The sequence below is a fragment of the Peromyscus californicus genome, unplaced genomic scaffold, assembly GCF_007827085.1.
Source record: "Peromyscus californicus insignis strain IS unplaced genomic scaffold, ASM782708v3 Scaffold_14__1_contigs__length_90479793_seg_2, whole genome shotgun sequence".
NCBI lineage: Eukaryota > Metazoa > Chordata > Mammalia > Rodentia > Cricetidae > Peromyscus > Peromyscus californicus.
Window position 1 is genome coordinate 79,784,538 of NW_026294436.1, and position 20,514 is coordinate 79,805,051.

The 20,514-nt window shown below is 43.7% G+C and overlaps 1 protein-coding gene across 2 annotated transcripts in view; it reads left to right on the plus strand.

Annotated features, from left to right (window-relative positions):
- Plxna2 (plexin A2) overlaps positions 1-20,514 on the plus strand; it is a 199,005-nt gene that overhangs the window by 150,882 nt on the left and 27,609 nt on the right. For both annotated transcript variants that reach the window (XM_052738096.1, XM_052738097.1), the window contains exon 13: positions 15,680-15,831. In XM_052738096.1, coding sequence (XP_052594056.1) covers positions 15,680-15,831 — 152 coding nt within the window. The remainder of the gene's footprint in view (positions 1-15,679; positions 15,832-20,514) is intronic.

Consider the following 20,514-nt stretch of genomic DNA (forward strand, 5'->3'; position numbering starts at 1 on the left):
CCACATACCATTTCTCAGGATTTTTTCTTGGTCCCAATTTGTTTTGTGCATTTTCATGGGAGTGAATAAAGTAATTAATTATATTTAAAAAATGATGTTTCCAAAATAGCACATTGCAAAGGAAGATGAATTAGTGATAGGGAGAGAAAGAACAACTGCTTGGGTGTGAGTGGTCTGGAGAGGCACGGTTGTATTTAACTCTGATTGCTGTCAACTGTTCCCCCATCAATAACTGTTACTTTTCTTTGAATCTAAATTGTGTATTCTCTATTAAGAACAAAGTCCTTGGCAGGTTCCATGGTGGTCTGCAGAGCTTATTATATCAGAAAGAAACTATTCCTGTCTTCATCTTCCCTGAGCTGATGCACTGTCCCCGTCTCTGCATCATTTCCCCTCAAAGCCGTGCTCCTTTTCCCTGTCTCATGGAATGCTGGGAAACTTCTTGAATTCCTTTCTGACCTAATCAGTTTAAGGAAAACAAAAACCTCAAGATCAAGGGTTGTTGTAGCCTTCAGATGGACTGAACAGAGAGCAGATATTTAGTTAACATGCTTGACTTTGATATATTTAATCCTCATAGCAACTGTAGGAAGTTTTCTCAGCTCCATTTCACAGAGGAGAAAAATGAGTCCCAAATTCATACAGCAGATAAGAGGCAGCACCAGCATTTAAACTCAGATTTAATTACAAAGATACTTTAAAATTCTTCATGATTTACCAAAGGAATATACAGTTAGTGGTGCTTCACCTTAATTAATGTCCAGCCCTTTACTAGTATAGACCAGATAGATATGACCCCCCCACCTCCACATGAGAGTACACTGTGCCAAATGCTTCAACCCCCAAATCACCAAGGTGAGGCCCCAAAGTTCCACAGAAGTTGAACACGAGACCATGGGAAAGAAGTGCAGTGTGCCATTTTGTATGTGAGTGTCTGTGGAGAAGAATGTAGGTGACGAGGAGGGGAGAGAAGTGCTACCTCATGGTGTTGTTTTGTGACAGGATAAGCTTACACAGGTGTAGACTCTGCCCGCAAACAGGGAGTAGCTTTAGTACCAGCTTACATTCAGATGTGGCCAGTACCAGGCCCACTGACTTTTCTGATGGAAGAAAATTGAAAGAGGACTGACATACTGGCCTGTTTCAGTCCCTGCCCTCATACAGCTAGCATCTTGACATCCTTGGAGCGCTGTGCCTTATCTGTTCTAGTGGTTTCTGGCAACGTCCAGCCTGAAAACTTTTATTGTTCCATGTTTTGCAATATGTCTTTCTGCTGCCAATGCTTGTGGTGTCTGGAGCTTAAATCTGGAGAGATTCTGTCATCATCAAGCACTTCCTACCTCCACAGGCTCTGGGACTGCAAAGCCTGGTGGCTGTCTGCTCTCAGCCTGGCTGGAGCTTCTATAAACCCTAAGGCTAGCTGCTCACAGGGAAGCCTCTGCCTCTACCACCCACCCTGTTCACAGACTGAGGACAGGCTGCTGGGTTCACAGAGGACACCCAAATTACAGGAGACTAATTAACCTCCTGAGGTAATTAGGCTATAATTGATTTTTTTCCAGTGAATGTATCAGCAAAAGAAGGTGTCCCAAGACTCCTAATGGTAATTTTCATGTTGAGGATGTTGAGATATAAAAGGGCATCTTTAAGAAGAGACAAATCTGTACTATCCTCCAAACCCGCTCAGGGACATCACTCTAGATAGGACAAATGGCAGGGAGTACCCAGGCCTGTAATGACTAGACTGTTATCTGTCCTATTTTCTTTGATGTTGTATCCCTTACCCCCACCAGACCCTCCTTCACCTGTACGTCATTATGTTTCTTCAAACTGGTTACTTATGAAATAATTTCATATTTATAAAAAGATACAAAAATACTACAAAGAACATTCATATCCTCTTTACCTAGGTTTTCCAAAGTTATCTTACAGAAGCATAATGTAATTATCAGTTAATGTTGATCCAGTAATATCATCTGACATACATGCCTTATTAGTATTTTCCCAATTGTCATAGTGACATCCTTTCTCTGGTCCAAAATCCAATCTAAGGTCTAATCTGGGAACCAGTGTGACGTTCCATTATGACATTGTCTTCTCCCTTTAGTCTTTTAATCTACAGTCCTAATAATGCCCTTCTGTGACCTTCATGATATTAAAGAGTCTAGGCTAGTTATGTTGTAGTGTCCCTAAATTTGGATATACCTAATGTTTCCTCATGGTTTAATTCAGGCTGGATACTTTGGGCAAGAACCATTAAAAGAAAAAGAGCACAGAAACCAACCTGGAGGGGGATCTGAAGGAAATAAGAATCCACAGTTCTTGCTGATGTGAATAGACGAACATTTAATAGGAGGGGAGATATGTCTTCACACTAGAATTCCAACTAATAAATATAGAAAGAATTGTGGAAAAAGAAAGTCACAATCTTTTTTTTTTTTTTTTTTTGGTTTTGCAAGACAGGGTTTCTCTGTGTAGTTTTGGTGCCTGTCCTAGATCTCGCTCTGTAGACCATGCTGGCCTTGAACTCACAGAGATCTGCCTGGCTCTGCCTCCTGAGTGCTGGGATTAAAGGTGTGCGCCACCACTGCCCAGCTGAAAGTCACAATCTTAATGTGCATAACTGTAACTGTTTCAGGCAAGGATGGTCCTTAGATGAAAAGATGAGGTAAAAGTTGATGAGAAATAGGATACTTACACAATCTTGAGCTATTTCACATAAGATTATTAATTGCAATGGGAACAACAGTAGCTTCTCAATGAGGAAAACTGGTCAATCCTCCTACCTTAACCAAAAAAAAACAGTATTCACATCACCAAAACAACCCTGAAGACCTCCTGATAAAATACCCCCTCCTAAAAGAATACAATCTCTTTTCTGTGGCATAATTTTTGCAAGAATAAATAATTTATTCAAAGTAATCTTTAAGAGGAATCAACTCGTTTTCTTCAACTTTCTTGGATAATTTCCTTGTGCTGGCATAGCTTTTTTTTTGAAGTCTCATAATTATGGGACATCTGTGTATTGATAATCTTTGCACATATCTCCCTTATCTTCAGAAAATATGTTGTCCTCAGTACCATCACTTAGGGCAGCTAACCCAAACCACTAACTATATGATCCTTGTAGAACGGAGAGGAAAAAAGGATCTGTGATGGTCTATGTCCAACTGTGCAAACAAAGTATGGCTTCAAGTAGTGCTCTTCTGCATATGAACAGAGAAATAAATGAGACGACCTCAAAGATTCTCTACTGTAAAGATGGAAGTGGGCTCATGAGGACTTATATGAATAGCTGTATTCTTCCCTAACCCTCCTTATCCTACTCTCTTCATAGCAACCAGGGCTATACCTAAAGATCCATCTGTTATAGATGCTCCATGCAGCACAAGTTGTACAGCCTATTGAATTTGCCAGTTTGCATATAGAGGTTAGGACCACCTCAGGACTCACTGTTTGCTCCTTCTCACCAGCTCATGGCATAATAATTATTCTGTCCCCATGGAAGGGCCTGCAAGGTTGCTTTTGTTTCCAGCTGTCACCCAGGATTCTGTGCACATGTTAACCCCTGGAACAGATGTGCCAAGGACTAGAAAGCCTACAGCATGCCTACCCAACCATGTCTATAATATCCCCAGCCCTATAATATCCCTCAGAGCCTTGTGGGACCTCAATGATGAGGTCCCAAACTATTATGAGTCCCCAAACTAGAGATGTGTTACAAGAAGCTGTGAACTGCCAGGATTCAGCAGAAAGGGAAAAGAGTATGTCCTCAGGAAAAGAAACTTGAAGATTTAAAGGGGCTCTGAAACAAATGCAGTGAAGGTCCCTCATCCTGGTCTCTGCTTTTAGTTCCTAGAGTAGCCTAAGAAAGGAACACAAACAAGGGGGTGCACATAACAAATATATTTTCTCAGGTGTCTGGAAGCTACAAGTCCAAAATCAAGGTGTGGATCAGTCCAGGTTCCTGGGAGGGCTATGAGGGAAGATCTGCAGCAGGCCTCTCTTCCAGATACTGGTGCTTTGATGACACACTAGCTTATATACTTGTCACCTCTTCCTCGTGTTCACATGATGACATTCTCTCTGCATATCTGTGGTGGTGCTAGGAATTAGAACGTCAACGTATAAAGGGGAAGATTCATCCCATCAAAATGAGAATTCCAAGAAAGATTGTCACAGCTCACTGAGAAATAAATTCTCTCATCAAAGAATATTTAGTTGGTTACCACCGTGTGCCAGACACTGTGCTTGAATTGGAGGTTGCCACAGGATTGACTGAGACCTGGAAAGGCAGAGCTCCCCCCAGCACAGCCCCAACCTTGAGCACTGGCTAGTTGGATGATATTGGAAGGTGCCTTCTCCATGGGCCATTTTGCTCCCTCCAAAGAGCCTAGAAAAGGAACTTCTCACCCACCCCCTAGGCAACTGTCTCTTCTCTAAAAATAGGACTACAACAGAGTAGTGTATCCAGAGCTAAGGAAGACACCACCTCAGACAATCAGGAGACAAAATTCTAATTTGGGGCTTGACAATAATGATAGCTTTCATTTAATATGACTCTGTTCTGTAGACCGTTCATTCTCACCCTCCAAACAAGATGGTTGTAATTATTGTACAAGCTGGGGGAATGGTGTTTGCAAAAGTCAGTCATTTACCCAAAGTCACACATCTGGTTAGCAACGATACAGAGGTTGAAAACTAGGCCTCTGTTGTCATTGCAGCAGAGGGTATCTTGTGCCCATCTGATGTCAGATCCTCTTGAAAGACACCAACAGATGTCAGACTTACTGAGTACTTCAGCACCCTTTGGTACTTAATTGTCTTCCTACACATAATCAAGTTCAACCTCATTTCTATGAGTATGGGAAACAATTTGAGAATTTGGGGTGTATGTGAGCTTAAAGCAACCATAATTTTCCCTTTAGGCATAGTCATTTATTTAATGCCTCCTCTGAGTATTGTGTGGCATGGAATTGTTTTTGGTCTTTGTCCACCAGTGCAATAGTGGTAGAAGTGAATCTTAGGTTCCCTGGGTTGAGATCTGATCTCTGAGGCATCTCTATCTAGTGGGAGAACCCAAAGGATAGAACCCAGATGGTGTGCGCCTGCAGGCTAGGACAGCGATCAGGCTAAGCAAGGCACAGAAGTCTTGAGAGACAGAAGGAATCACAGAGGTGGCACCTCAGGCAGACTGGAAACCTACCATATTTGAAATCTGAAAGAATATGCCTATGTGTTTCTAAAACCACATGCTGTGTGCTGCATTTCCTAGTAAGGATGTACTGACACCAGGCAATTTCTTCATTGACCACTGTATAAATTTCACTTACAAAAATTTTCAACCTCAGTAACTTCTCCAGCCTCACTAGTCCATGCTTATGGAATAGAAATTCTATTTAACTATCTCAGGTATGGAATTGGGATAGAAAAATCAAGTATAAAACAGTATATATTGTCCTCCAAAACGAAGGATAAATAATTTTTGATATTGTACTAGTTTGAGGTGATCCATCCCTCCTGTTGCCCCTGCTTTCCATGTGCCAAATAATTTCAAGGAGATTGTTTTTACTCAAACTCTTTCAGATGCTAATGCATCTGTGGAACTGCTTGAGAAGCTAGGACAGTTGTAAGTATTTAGTCAAACAGCTGCACCACATATTTTTAAGAAAGACCAAAATCCACCTGCTCAGGGCTGGAGTGACTCATTGGAAAGTTACCAATAAAGAAGTCAGCCAGCTTTCCTGAGAAACAAGCCAGCACTCTGATCTCCTGTTCATTTATTTGCAGGCCTCATTAATATAACATCACTGCAACAAACAGCTAACGGGGGATGGTGTCAGAATGAATAATGGAGTTACTCTGCTGAGATAACAATTAGGTTTTAAATGTACTATCAGCTAAGACAGCGCTAGCAAGGAGTCACCCCAGGCAGGAGAGCTGGAACCATTGAAGCCATAGATTCCTGCAGAGCTCCTCAGTCAGCTATAGTGATTTTGAAGAATGTATACTTGTAGGCATGCATGTATCACACATACACGCATGCATAAATGAATACACGCATGCATAAATGAATGCACGCATACATGCATGTGTGCACACAAACATGGAAAAGCACATGATCATTTGCTATCAGGGACTCAGTGTCTAAATGTGTTTGGGAGGCCAGGGTAGAATGGAAACTTGCATGTGTACAGTTGGCATCATCAAGAACACACAATGCTATAGGAAGGAAGGATTATGAAGAAGGAAGAGATGGCTATATACTAACACATACCCATCTCTCTGCTCCTATAACCCAATCTCTGACACAGAGCATCTAATACACAGGTAGGAATACTTCTCCCTCCCACCCACAAGGTTCTGACATCAGTCTCTCCTTCCTCCTGTAACCTCAGAAAAGGAGATTGACATGAAGACTATAGCGAGGGCTGCACATGTCACAGAGAGACAGCAACAAATGCCACAAGGCAGGATGTGCACTTAAGTCCCCACAAGGCAGGATGTGCACTTGAATCAAGTCCCCGCCAAGGGCATTGCCCATCTGCCTAGGAAGCTCATAAAAAGCAAAGCCATTTTTCCTTCAGCCCTAAGCTAGCATTGTCTCTGCATGAATTTTTTAGTTCTCAGATGGTGATAAGAAAAATAATAGCTACACTCATTGAATGCAATACTGATTGATAGCTCTTATTAAGCCCAATTTAAAGATGAAGGTTATAAACAGTGACAACTTTCTTGACATTACATCAGTTGTTTGACCTTCAGCTGCTTGACTTCAGAGCCCCTCCCCCCTCTTTTGGACCACTAACCAGCTCCCAAATCATGACAGAGACTTCTTATTCGTTATAAATGCTCAGCCTAGCTTAGGCTTGTTTCTGGCTAGCTCTTTTAACTAACTAACTGTTTCTTATTATATTCCTTTTGCCTTGGGGCTTTTTACTTTTCATTCTTTCTGTATATCTTACTTTTATTGCTGCTTATGTCTGCTGGCTGTGGCTACCTGGCTTCTGGTCCCAGGTGTCTCCCTCGTTCTCTCCTCCTCCTTCCTCTTCATTCTTCCCCCAGCCTATGTTTCCCCTCTTATTTATTCTCTCTACTTTCCAGCCCTGCCTACCCTTTCTCTGCTTAGCTACTGGCTGTTCAGCTCTTTATTCAACCAATCAGGTACCTTAGGCAAGCAAGGTGAAACAGATGCAACACATCTTCACATAATTAAACACACATCCTTACATCCTCAAACAAATGCAGCATAAACAAATGTAGCACATCTTTACACAGTTAAAGTAATATTCCACAGCATAAACAAATGTAGCACATCTTTACATAGTTAAATAATATTACACAGCACCCCCTGCCCATGTTTGACCTGGGCATCATCCTTGTCTCTCTTAAGCTCACTTAGACAAATATTATCCTTTATATAGAGACAGAAGAGAGAAAGGAGCCAAACCAAGCTCTTCCAGCCACTGCTAAGATGGGAAGAAAGCCAGAAGTCCCACCCTCAGCATCATCTTGGGAGGCCAAGCATACATGAGTAGAGTGTATGGGGCAAGCCAAATTAGGAGTATGGACAGGGAGAGGATGGATGGTGGGAAACACAAAGTGGATAGAGCAGAAGAAAAGACGATGAGCATCAAAGCCAACAACAGGGCTCCTGATAAAACAGGGAGGCACAGCCTCAGCTGAGAGAAAGAGGCTGGTGCTGAGCAGAGACTAAGGCAGATGCTCATAGTTGATGACTTGGTCTCTGCAGGGTTGGGAACAATTAGCTCAGACTGTGTTACACGGAGACTAAATACACATATTGGATAGACCCACTGCATTCTGTCATTCCATGTGCAATCTTGAGCTGGTTATTTAACCTCCCTGGAATACTATTCTATACCTGTGAAATGAGAATAATAACAGCTCTGCCCTAGTAACTTGTTTTTAGCCCTAAGTAGGATACAATATATAAAGTCCCAGGTGAAATTTCTGTCTCATTCTGAGCACTTCATAAGTAAAGAAACAGCAGGCATCATTATCAGAGAAATCTCCCATTCCTTGGAGGTGATGGACAATTTGTCTTATTACTCCTTGTTCCTATAAGCCAGGAGATAGTCTAAAGAAGACAGTGTTTCTAGAGTGCAAGCCAAGCTTTGGGAATCTTCCATCAAACTCCTCTGACTCTGAGGGAGGCCCAAACTTTGCCCCTCCAAGGCCCTACCCAGGCCCTGCCTGCATCTGTGGTTGTATGCAGCCATCCTAATCACTTCCCTCAGCAGCCAAGCCCCTAAGACCTCCAGCACCTCCCACTCTGCTTCCTCATGCAGCCCTTTAGATCCCCCCATCTGTAATTAATCCGCTGCATCTGCTCTTGCCCTTAAGCAGCTTGTGGCACAGTTCCCTCGAAATGTTCAATTAGTGGCCGCAAGAAAGAGGGCAGTTGTAACAGCGCTGTGCTGCTTTCCAGGTCATGGCACCCACAAAGGAAAACAAACAGGACAGAGTCCAGAAAGACTAGAAACTGAGCTGAAGTGTTTCTAGGGTGCTCACCAGGGCTCCATTTGACTGTACAGCTGTGGAGGTAGGTCTGAGCATGTAGAGAAGTGGATCACCAAACCAAAGGTTTGAAAAGTTTTAGAGGTCCAGAAAACAATTAGAACTTTCTTATTAGTCATCTACTGTGAGACCTTGAGCTGTACCCAAGACATGCTAGTGTTCTTCTATACCCTGCTGTCTCCATTATCCTGGCTTAACATGTGCTAATCAATAGGTGCATGGCAAGGGCTTGGCTGAGCCACTTCATGTTTGAGAGAGTATAGATAGGGTTTATTGCTACTAGACTGAGCCCCAAAGTGTTTCTCTTAGATCCTGCAAAGCACAGGCTACCTTTCCCCTCCACAACTAGATACCAATCATCTTAAGGCAAGGTGACAGGATAACTTAAAGCCCCATTAAAATGCAAATATAGAGTAGATATGGTGGCACCTGCCTGTGATAGTAGTGCTCAGGAGGCTGAAACAGGAGTATCTCCAACAAGTTCAAAGGCAGCCTGAGTTACATGAATGAGAGCTTGACCAAAAGAAAATACACACACACACACACACACACACACACACACACACACACACACACACACACACGGAGAGAACCCCGTAGCAAAAGTTCTCTAAATGGGGAAAGAAACCTCAAGGAGAAAAACAACACAAGCCATAGGAAATATGCCCAAGGTTTACCTTCTGCTAGGTGCTGCCCACAGTGAGTCTCATTAATGGTGTGTATGACATGCAGAGAAATGATGTAATCACAGGTCCTCCTGAGTGCACATTGATTACTTAAGCACTCACTCAAACCCTAGCTTTGTATAGGTCACTCTGCCCAAGAGGATGACAGAAACACCAGGATCCAGAGCAAAGAATACCCACCCCTCCCAGTAAAAGTTTCCAAAACTCTCTTCAGAGGAGGTACAGACAACAGGTGCAGAGGAGGTGAAGGCCAGGGGGTGTTAAGTTCCATCTTTAGCCTCTGAAAGATGTTTGATGAGGAGGTATCTGCTCAGTTCTCCACTCAATGAAGAGTCAAATTAGAAACTGGATTAAATTAAAATAGGAGGATTATGGGAAGGAATTCTGAGTGACTGTGCTAGAACTAGAACTGGAATACACTAGAACACTCCCAAACAACACTTAGGCACCCCTTTCTTCCAGTCATAGTTAAAGAACACAATCTGTTCTAGAACTCTATACAGACCAGCATTTCTCAGTAATGGGAATTGGGGATATTTGTTGATGGTTGGTCTGAGCTAGCCAGTATGCTAAATATTAGGTTACTAAGAAAAGTACAGTCATCTTTGTCCCAAGATAGTCAATGTGCCATTGGTGAAATGGGCAGTGAAAATCCTGTCTGGCCATGGTCTTTGAGGTGGTCCTCAAGGTCCTGTCCTCAGCACCACCACTCTTGGCCAAGCTTGACCTGCAAGAAACTTCTCAGGTATTCTCCCACCTGGTTACTCAGCATCTGCTATGGACTCGTTGATCCACAAGTTCTCCTTCCAGATCAGCAGGAAAATGCATACCATCTCTTAGCTTTCCAACCATCCCTATATACTGCGTTCTTCTCATCTGCAAGTCCTGTGTGTAGGGAAGCTCAGAGCAGGAAATTATACATTGTTATGACCTGATCCCTGAACTAACATGCTGGAGCTTTTCAAATATTAGCTAACTTAATCCTGGCATCCTCCCTTTGAGGCCAGCATTATTATCAGTTTTCAGATGAGGATGTTCAAGGTCACATAGCTCAGGAGTATCAGAGCTGCTTTCCAAAACTCAGGTCTGCCAGACACCAGAGGCTACCTGATCTCTTATTGCTGTAGACACTGTCTGGGTACCAGAAGGTCTCACTTTCTTATCCCAGAACAGTCAGAAATACACAGGCCATCTGAAGCTGGAAGCCAAGATAGGCAAATATGCCCAACATCTGAGCCATGTTTGAGTTTATTTTGCATCAATGGAGGCTTCAGTATTACCCTACTGCCCTCTTACCACCCTCCTACCTTCCCCTGAAGTCCCACTGCTCCTTTTAGATCAGAAAAACCCTTCCTGGGCTTTTGCAGGCAATAACTGGACACTTAGGCAGTTTACCTCTATAGACCCACACAAGAGGCCAGACTTGGATACCAATAGCATCAAGGCATTATGAAGTGATGTCCTAGGCATCCTGAAATTTCATGCTACTTTTAAGAAAAACCCTGAGGACAGAGTCTCACTGGGGAAAAGCCTGGGAACTCACCGGCTGCCTAGTTTGAAATGTTGTCCTGGAGGGGCATTATTCTTTCTTTCTCTGAAGACCAAATCTTTCCCATCAACCTTCCTTCCTGCACCCTGCACAGTTAGTTCTGGGGAGGAATCTGCATGCCAGATTCTTGTGACTCAGGCCACCATATAGATATCATGGCCTTGTACTCTTCTCAGACATCTGGAAAGATTCTGATAGACAGGCTTCTATAGGATGCTTTCCTCTTTTGTTTTGTTCTAAGCACAGACTGCCAGCCTGACCCTCTATGACTTTTGAACTTAGGCAAAGCAAATGTATTGAAAGGCATAGAGAGTTTTTAAGCTTTTGTTTTAGTGTGTGTGTGTGTGTGTGTGTGTGTGTGTGTGTGTGTGTGTGTGTGCGTGCGTGCGTGTGTGTGTGTGTGTGTGTGTGTGTGTGTGTGTGTGTGTGTGTGTGTGCAGGAACCTACAGAGGCCATAACAGGATGTCAGGTCTAGAGTTAAGTTATAGGAGGTTGTATGTCACCCACTGTGGGTAATGGGAATCAAACTTTGGACCTCTGCAAGAGTAACAGGTGCTCTGATCAGTTGAGTCATCTCTCCAGCCCTGACACAGAGATTTTAAAGTGCATCTAGTATAGGAACCACTAATCTCTGGTAGGACACAGAGGACATATTACAGAATGGAAGATACAGCTGAATGAATCAGGGAGAACAGAATCCAGGGGAACATTGCCTCAGTAATGATCACAACCACCAAGCCAAGTAGCTAGAACCCCTGGCACCTGTGAGACTTACATGGAGGAACATGGAGACCCTTTTGGTCATAGTGAGTGAGATAATGAAGCCTGCTTAGCACATGGGAGTGAGAATTAAAAGGACCTTGACCTTATTAGTTATACATGACAGGTGAAAGACAAGTAACTCTTGAAGATGCTTGCAGAATTTCTGGCCAGGAGCATAGTGATCCCATTTACCTTGAAAGAAAATCTGGGAGGATAATTGGGCCTTGGTGGAAGGAAGAAAAATTAAGAGTTCATTTTTAGATATTGTGAAACTTGAGGCACCTGGTGGACATGCAGGTGGAAGTGGAGATGTGCTATAGCAACTGGATATATGACTGAAGCTCAGGAGAGAGGTATGAGCTGACAACAAAGATTTGGAAGTCATCAGTAATATAGGCCTTGGGAACCCTCCTGAAAATCAGATGATCGCCAGCTCATCTATATTTTGGAAATCTCAACTTTTCCAGATAAGTTTTGTTTTAATCAAAACTATAATCTATGAATTTCTTTAAGTCCAAGGCTGTGTACTGCTTAGCTGTTCTTTACTCTGAACTATCCGGCCACCTCTTCCAAGTGATGACAATATAAGAGGTAGTCCATAAAAATACTCTCCTGAATATCCAGCTTCCCCAGCACTTTCCAAGCCTGAGGATCTGGTCTGATGATCTAGGAAGGTTCCAATTTGCATACCAGCAACTGATAGCTGGACTCACACATATCTTTGATGTATACCTTTATGTCAAGATTATAACACTTGCTCATAATTTACCCAAAAGGCTTCTCTATGCTGATTTACACTTCTGAGCAACTCTGTGCCAACAGACTGACCCCACAGCCCAGTACCTGTAACCTGTGTCTAACTAACCCTCCATGTTGGAAGAGATTGCTGTCATGACTGAGCAACAGGGGAGCTGCACTATGAAACCTTCCAGAGGCAAAGTATGCATGTGCTACCTGTGAGACAAGAATATTTTTAGGCTTTCCAGAAAGATTTCATTTCACAGTTTTTTTTTCTGAAAGGTTGTAATTAACTGCAGTGAGCAAAAGAATGTATTTTTTTTTTAAATAAAAGTGGGAGGAAAGGAACCAACCAGCATAGTTCTGTCCAACCCGTTGAGTAGGCGGATTCCTGCCATGCAGGTGCTGGGGTTGGAGTGGAGGTGGATGGAACACCGGGAAACCCAATTGGAGCTAAAAGTGTGTTCTCTTCTATTGATGTTCTACTGCAAAGGTAGAAGCAAAGCAGCTCTTCCCCTACCTCTTATGCCAAGGGTCTATCCCTCAAGGCAGGATCCTTGACCTCTGACAAATTGTGCCAGGGCCAAGCAGAATATCCAGAGCACACTATGCTTGGACTTTTCGGTTTCCAAAGACAGAAGAGTCACAGAGGTTTCCTTCTCCTGGGAGCTTTTTCTCTTCCACATTGTCCTTCCTTCTTTCATCTCTCCCAACACATGGATATGCCTTGGTGATTTCTCCCTTGAGCTATTCCATATGTTTAGTTTTATTTATAAGGTTGAATATTTTATTCCAAGAAAAGGGATTCAGAGTCACAGATAAGGTGACCTTAGTGGAAACAATCCTCAGAATAGTGTTCTCAGGGCCTTACAGGAAAAATTCAGGAGGCTGCACCATTGAAGGCCCATAGAAGTGGGAGGGAAGTTGGCAGACTCAGTCAATCCCAGCTTGGCTACTACCACACTAAAACAATATCTGATCAGCATGCCACCAGAGTAAGTTAGGGAGAGCTATCCCTACCCACACTCCATCTCTTCCTTGTGGTTAGGCCATGGGGGTCCATGTCTGAGAGGGTGGCAGGACTCAAGATAACTCCATCATCATCATCATCATCATCATCATCATCATCATCATCATCATCATTAGAGGAGGAGGAGGAGGAGGAGGAGGAAGAGGAGGAGGAGGAGGAGGAGGAGGAGGAGGAGGAGGAGGAGGAGGAGGAGGAGGAGGAGTGCCCTTTCCACCCAGACTCACCCATACTGACTGCTGCTCCAGCCCTAACAGGAGTCAATTGTGCTGAATGGTTATATGTCAACTTGATATAAACTAAGTCATCTGAAAAGAGGGAACTTCAGTTGAGAAAATACCCCCATAAGATCGGGTTGTAAGCAAACCTGTAAAGCATTTTCTTAGTGATTGATGGGGGAGGGCCCAGCCCATTATGACTGGTGGTCCTGGGTTCTATAAAAAAGCAGGCTAGGCAAGCCATGAGGTTCAAGTCAGTAAGCAGCGCCCCTCCATGGCCTCTGCATCAGTTCCTGCCTCCAGGTTGTTGCCCTGTTTGAGTTCCTGTCCTCACTGCTTTTGATGATGTGGAACTGTGATCAAAATAAACCCTTTCCTCCCCAGCTTGCTTTTGGTCATTATGTTTCATCATAGCAATAAAAACCCCAACTAAGACAACCAGTATGTACAGTCTTAAGGAAGAACTTGTTCAATGTCCAAGAACACAAAGGCAGTGTCTCTGTCCAGGGGCACAATCCTGGGATCAGAGTGAATTGTCTCAATCAAGTCTTGCCTTTCTTATAATGCAGTGGAAACAGCGGCCTTTTATTGCTGTGTACAAGTTGCCTGAGATTTTGGATCCATCCTTAACATCTATAGCTCTCATTCTTCTTGCTATAAAATGAGACTTAGAATAAAATTCCCTGAGACACTCCCACCTCTACCCCTAGGTTGACAATTATGAATTCCTCTGTTCCTTGGAACTGAGTTCACTCAGGATCACGATTAGCTAATTACTGTCCACTTCAGGTAACTTTAGACTTCAAAGTGTGGATGTATTCAGTGGGATTTACTGGATTCCAGAGTTTATACTTTGGCGATCTGATTCTGTCACTGCTTTCTTTTTGGGTTAAAGCAAAACAAGATAAGTCATCATTTGGTGACTGAAATTAAGGAATGAATAAATAAATAAATGCTCCTTGCTAGCAGGAAGCCAGCAAAGGTTTGTAAAATCTAAAGTCACTTCTTGGCTCTAACATGTGTTGTGAGAAACAATGGTAACCACTATGAATCTGTGATGTTCTCCTCTGCTACATCCAAGTCCCACCTGCCTAAGTGCCCATTGCTTTCCCTGTATCTCTCTGACCACTGCAGACCCCAAACTAGAATTATTTACGAGTCTTTGTTATCACTTCCTTCCTGACAATAAGTTCCTTGAGGGCAAATCTACAGCGTATTCACCATTGTATCCTACAGGCTCCAGCACAGAAGTAGCAGTAGTGTTGTTCCAATCTTAGATGGTTTTTTAATAAAAAAAAAAAAAAAACCCAAGAGCCAGATATCAGGGTAAAAGCTGAAAAATCAGAGAAGCAGAGCAGCCAGCCACTACTAGTTCTTACCTCTACAAAATCCTTAGCCTAAAGAGAGTGAGTTCCTGTTCCTCATGCCTTATATGCCTTTCTCTGCCCTGCCATATCACTTCCTGGCATTAAAGGTGTGTGTGCTTCCCAGTACTGGGATTAAAGGTGTGTGCCACCACTGCCTGGCTCTGTTTCTAATCTAGTGGCTGGCTCTGTCCTCTAATTCTCAGGCAAGTTTATTAGGGTACACAATATATCACCACATAGCAACAACACTGTCATAGTTGCAAAGCCTCCTAGTGTACACAGAGCTTCAAGAACTAACTCTGTTTAGGTTTTCCATGCTTGCTAAAGCTTGGTAAACATGAAAATATTCTCTTCACAGAAAAAGAGCTGAAGTTCACAGAGATTATGTAACTTGATCACAGTCAGTCAGCTAGTGAATTAGAGATGTACATAAATCAGTGCTGTTCTTAGAAGAGTTCAGAACTCTTTGTGATGAGTTTTTTGGATGGATGGATGGATGGATGGATGGATGGATGGATGGATGGATGGATGGATGCATGGATGCATGGATGCATGGATGGATGCATGGATGGATGGATGCATGGATAGGTAGATGGATGGATGGGTGAATGATCAAGGAAGTGGTGTAAAATAGATCAGTATTCTGCACAAGCTGAAAAGAATAGAAGACACTCATATTCTAGGAGTCTCATCATAGTTCCTAAGCACCCAGCTCTTGGGGAAGGAAAGGAACCTTGTTCTTTTCTTGTGAATGACTCAGTCAGTGGCTAACTCCACCTCCCTCCTACAGATTTTGACAGTATCAGGACCACCTGAAGGAGGGACTCGTGTGACCATCCATGGAGTGAACCTGGGCTTGGACTTCTCTGAGATCGCTCACCATGTGCAGGTGGCTGGCGTGCCCTGCACACCCCTTCCAGGGGAATACATCATCGCTGAGCAGTGAGTCCACCCTGCTGGCCTTTGTCCGTGTGAGCTTTAGAATGGAGAGTCTCTGTACTTCCTTCTCTGGGACTTTCCCAAGCATCTTTCACATCACTTCCTCCAGTGGAAAATTCCCTAAGAAGCCTTTCCAGAGTGGTTCTGCCCTCAGAGGGCCTTGTTCCAGTTGCTTCCCTGTTCCTAGTCCCCTCAAGCATCAGGGTGCCAGGTGCCCATGCTGCCCTCATTTAGTCTTTGCCTGCTGGCTGGCATGAATGTGAAAGCCCCTCTGGGACCTCTTGGCCCTTCCTACTGGCCCCCATTGAAATGCATCCTACAGGGTAGGCTGTGGGCAACAATTTGTTTCGTGCATGGGGCTCTGACAGCAGCTTAATCTGAACAGGGCCTCCACTGGAGCAGATTCATTTATTTCACTAAGGGAAATGTCAGCTGGAAATTAGAAAATAGGCATGTCGTGTCGGGCAGGCGGGTGAGCTCAGGAGTGACATATGTTCCAATGTGGGGTGTTCCTAGGCAGTGGAAACTACAGTCTGTGAGTTGGTGGGCAGGAAGTAGGCCAGAAGCTGGGGATGAAAGAGGAGGAACAAGGGAAGGGAGCCACCAGATCATTCTTCATGGTTTGTCATGTGACATTGTGTCAAGGTCTCCTTCATCCACTGAGTATGCAGCTCTGTGTGTATCAGGAGCTGATAATAACTTGACTTGAACTCAGGCTTTTCTCTCTTACCCTGTTCCTCTGCAGCCTCAGGCTTCTCCAGAGCCAGTTCTCAATGGCAGCTATAAAAATGACATCACTTTATTTTCCATCAGCAAGTTTTAGTTTAAAGAACACTTTCCCATTCACTATCTCTTTTTCAATTATTCTAACCTCTGGCAAGTAAATTGTTGTAAAAGCTGGCAAGAGCAAAAGCTGGGAAAACATGAAATGATTTTTCTCTGATCACTTGGGAAGTAAGCCCTATGGCAGAATCCAACCCTAAATCTCCTAACTCCTAGCTCAGGCCTGGCTCTATGACTCATCCATCACCCATGACTCTGAACCTCAAAGGGCCTTGATTCTAGCATAGCTCAGAGAAGGGTGAGTGGCAGAAGGGGTAAATTCCCAGATTCTTGGGGCTGTGTCAGAGCCACTGGCCACAGGTGAGGAGGAAATAAAGCTGGCCTGATTCCTCTGATTCTCCAGGTCCTGTTCTTCACTCACAACCTTAGCTCATAAGGAATGAGCTTTGAGGAAGTGGTGGCTAGGCCTACAGAAAGGCCACCAGGAAGGCCTAAGTATTTCTGTGGAACCACATTAGAAGGTAACCACTTTGGGAGCCAGGACCACCTGCAGGAAGCCTCATGGTCCCATGGTCTAGAGTTCTGTGCCCTGCCAAGACGAACCAGGCACTTGGCCACACAGACCCCAAATCCACCTAGACCTCAAGAACCTGCCATGGTCCCATTTGGGGGTCTTGTTGGAAGACTCAGACTTTAGGGTGAGGAATGTGAACTTCGAGGCAACTAGACCCAAAACTTGCCCAAGTTTTGAATTAAACTGTTTTGACTTTGGCTGCTAACTAACAAGCCCTGAGACTTCAGCAAGCTATTTAGTCTTTGACCTTCATCTGATGGACTGACTGCAAGAAATTTTAGTTCTGTTTATGAAGTCAAGTCTACTTCTTTACCCAGGGCTGTGGGGAAGAAAGTACCCAGATGAACTGGAAGTGTGATTGTGAAAAGACCTTGGGGAGGCAGTCATTGCAGGCATGTTGAGGTTGATGGTGGTCTCTGAAAGCTGCCCCTTTCCTTGCTTCAGGCACAGGATAGGCAGGAAGCAGTGAACAACACCCAACCACCCCAAGCCTCACTGGTTGCAACCTAGTTTCCAGCTGTGCCAGGCTCATTACCACTCCTAAGGTTTCAGAGTTCGTTAACATTATTAAGCCTCCATCCTGGGCAGTGAGCAGCAGGTGCAATCGTTACAGATGTCTGCAAAAGATGAATTTGGCTAACTGGGCTCTGTATAGAATCCTGGGCAAAAGCAGAATTAGCAGGTGCAGTAATGATTCACCATATGCTTGTGTCTGCCATCTATCATTCCACAATTAGGTTAATATTGGTTTAAAGGCCCTGATTAGTCCTGCAATCAACACCCCACATGTCTATGGAGGGCAAGATGATTTAGCCATAGGACATTTTCTGGGCAGTGGAATGAAGGTCCAAATTTCAACTCAGCATCTCCAGAGACAAGGACTTGCTCTCATCTGACCTCTCTCTCATCTGCTCTATCTGTGAACTCAAACACAGCTGGATGGGTGCTGGATCTCTGTGCTTCCCATTCAGGAAGTGAGCCACCAGTTATGCATGTCTGTGGGAGATGGTGTGGTATGGGGATAATGAGAAAACTGAGCTGGTGCTAGGAGCCTGGGGGGCAAGCTATAGTTCAGCTGCTGATGAACTGAATAGCACTGGGCAAGTCACTTTGCTCCCTGATCCTGGTCCATCTGTAAACTAGGAACAGCTGATGTATACAGTCCCCCCAAGTGGTCCTCAGGAGGCTAGAGCAATATGACTTATAGAATCTGCAACACTCTCCCACACACAACTAGAAAGCTTATTGGTGGCACTAATGTGATTCCAGAAGCCCTCTGCCAATTAATAGTCAAATCTTCAAGTGGAAACTGGACAGTTGTTTGGCCCAACTCATTTTATAAGGATAAAATTTTATTATCACTGGTCATTGCCTCCTAATAATACATAGGGAGCCTAGGAGCTACCAGGAACACAAAGGACATGTAAATTGGGTAGCCTCCCAGAAATTAAACCAGACAATACAAATGAGGCTTGGGGAGAAAGTGATATATAGCCTACTGCCTGTGGTGGTCCATAGCCAAAAAGAGAAATCAAGTGACTAACTCTCAGAGCCTTAGGAAATGAGTGGGGTTGTCTCCCATATTTGCCAAAAATCTTCTGTCACTACCACAATGCCTGTGCTGCCCCTCCCTTAGAGTATCCAGAGTATTCTATTAAATCCAGCATCTGAGACAAGTGTATAGATAACACATATCTATAGTTCCAGCTACTTGGGAGGCTGAAGCAGGAGTGCTGCTTAAACCCAGAAATTTGAGCCCAGCCTGGAAAATGTAGTGAGTCTTTGTCCAAAATAGATAGATAGATAGATAGATAGATAGATAGATAGATGGATGGATGGATGGATGGATGGATGGATGGATGGATGGATGGATGGATGGATAGATAGATAGATAGATAGATAGATAGATAGATAGATAGATAGATAGATAGATAAGCAAGCCAGTGTCCACAAAATGGAGTGATCAAAGGCACAAACTTGAGATTGACGCTCACCTATCTTTTAATCAGGGCTCCTCCACTTGCTGGAATGTGACCCTAAGTAAGCCGTGTAGCATCCCTGAATCTTGGTTGTCTATAAGTCTGAAATAATAAGACCCTTCCTGGGGCAGAGGATTGATGCTGCATGGGGTCCCATCTTGTGGGCTGCCTCTGCCATCAGCAGCCACAGCTCTTGTCATTAAGTTATATATTCTACTGTGACACAATCCTTAGTCTTCTCTACATCCCTTTCACTTCTGCAACACCCTTACTTCTTCTATAACTCATCTCCCTAAGCTAAGACAGGTGTCCTATGAACACTCAAGTCCTCTCCATCCTGCCTCATGGGGCTCACAAGTGAAAGAGGAAAAGAGGGGGACAGTTCCATTCCACCCACAATGCTGCTTGATTTCCTGAAAACTCCAGTCTCACTTCTCGGACATGGCTATGCAGACCCTTTTACATAGGCTGCTGCTGACCCCAGCCCTCTCCCTATTCACACTCCAAGTGAGACAGAGCTCAGCTGCTAGAAGAGGACAGCATGCTTCAGGCCCATTCAAGCATGGCATTCAGAGCCAACTGCAGGTACTCAGTTCAGACACTTGGGTTGGCCCCATCTCCTTCTATCACTCTTCTCCCAGGTACTCCATACATAAAGCTTAGCTTTTGGAACATGAACCCCAAGCAAGAAAATGTTCAGAACCTAGAAAGACATTCCTAAGCCCAGCCAATTCCTAAGCCCTCCTTGGACAGTTGAACAGGCCAGACTAGACCTTCTCCTTTCTGAAACAGGCCTGAGAACAAGAGTTCAGTCTTGCCTATAACCTTAACAGATCCTTCAATTTCCTTTTTCCACAACTTTAAGCCTACAATAATTTCTTGCTACCTTTCTTGTGGTAGATCTTTTCTACAGAGTGTACACGGGCTATGAATGAGGAAAGAATCAGCCCTTGATTAGAAGAAATGGGAAGGCTCATCTGATTCCCAGTCCCCACACTCACTGCCCTTAAGAATTAGCTGACTCTTCAGAGTTCTTTTAGGGGTTAAAGGGTGGGCTATAGAAAGTCAGGGATCCCAAAACAAAAGCAAGGTCCAGCACCAAAAAAAAAAAAAAAAAAAAAACCAGTATTTGAGTTGTCACTCCAAGCAAGTAGCAGCATGAAAATAACCAAACACAGCACCTTAGATTAAGCTTCTCAGATGCTCCTAATGCCAAAGCTAATTGATTGTTAGTGTCATGCTTATGTGGGTTCATAATGAATTTGTTTATTCATAGATAAAGAAAAGGAAGAGCATTCTTCCATGGAGTGCTTTCTTATTGTATCTTATATGCTAAACATAATAAGGTAG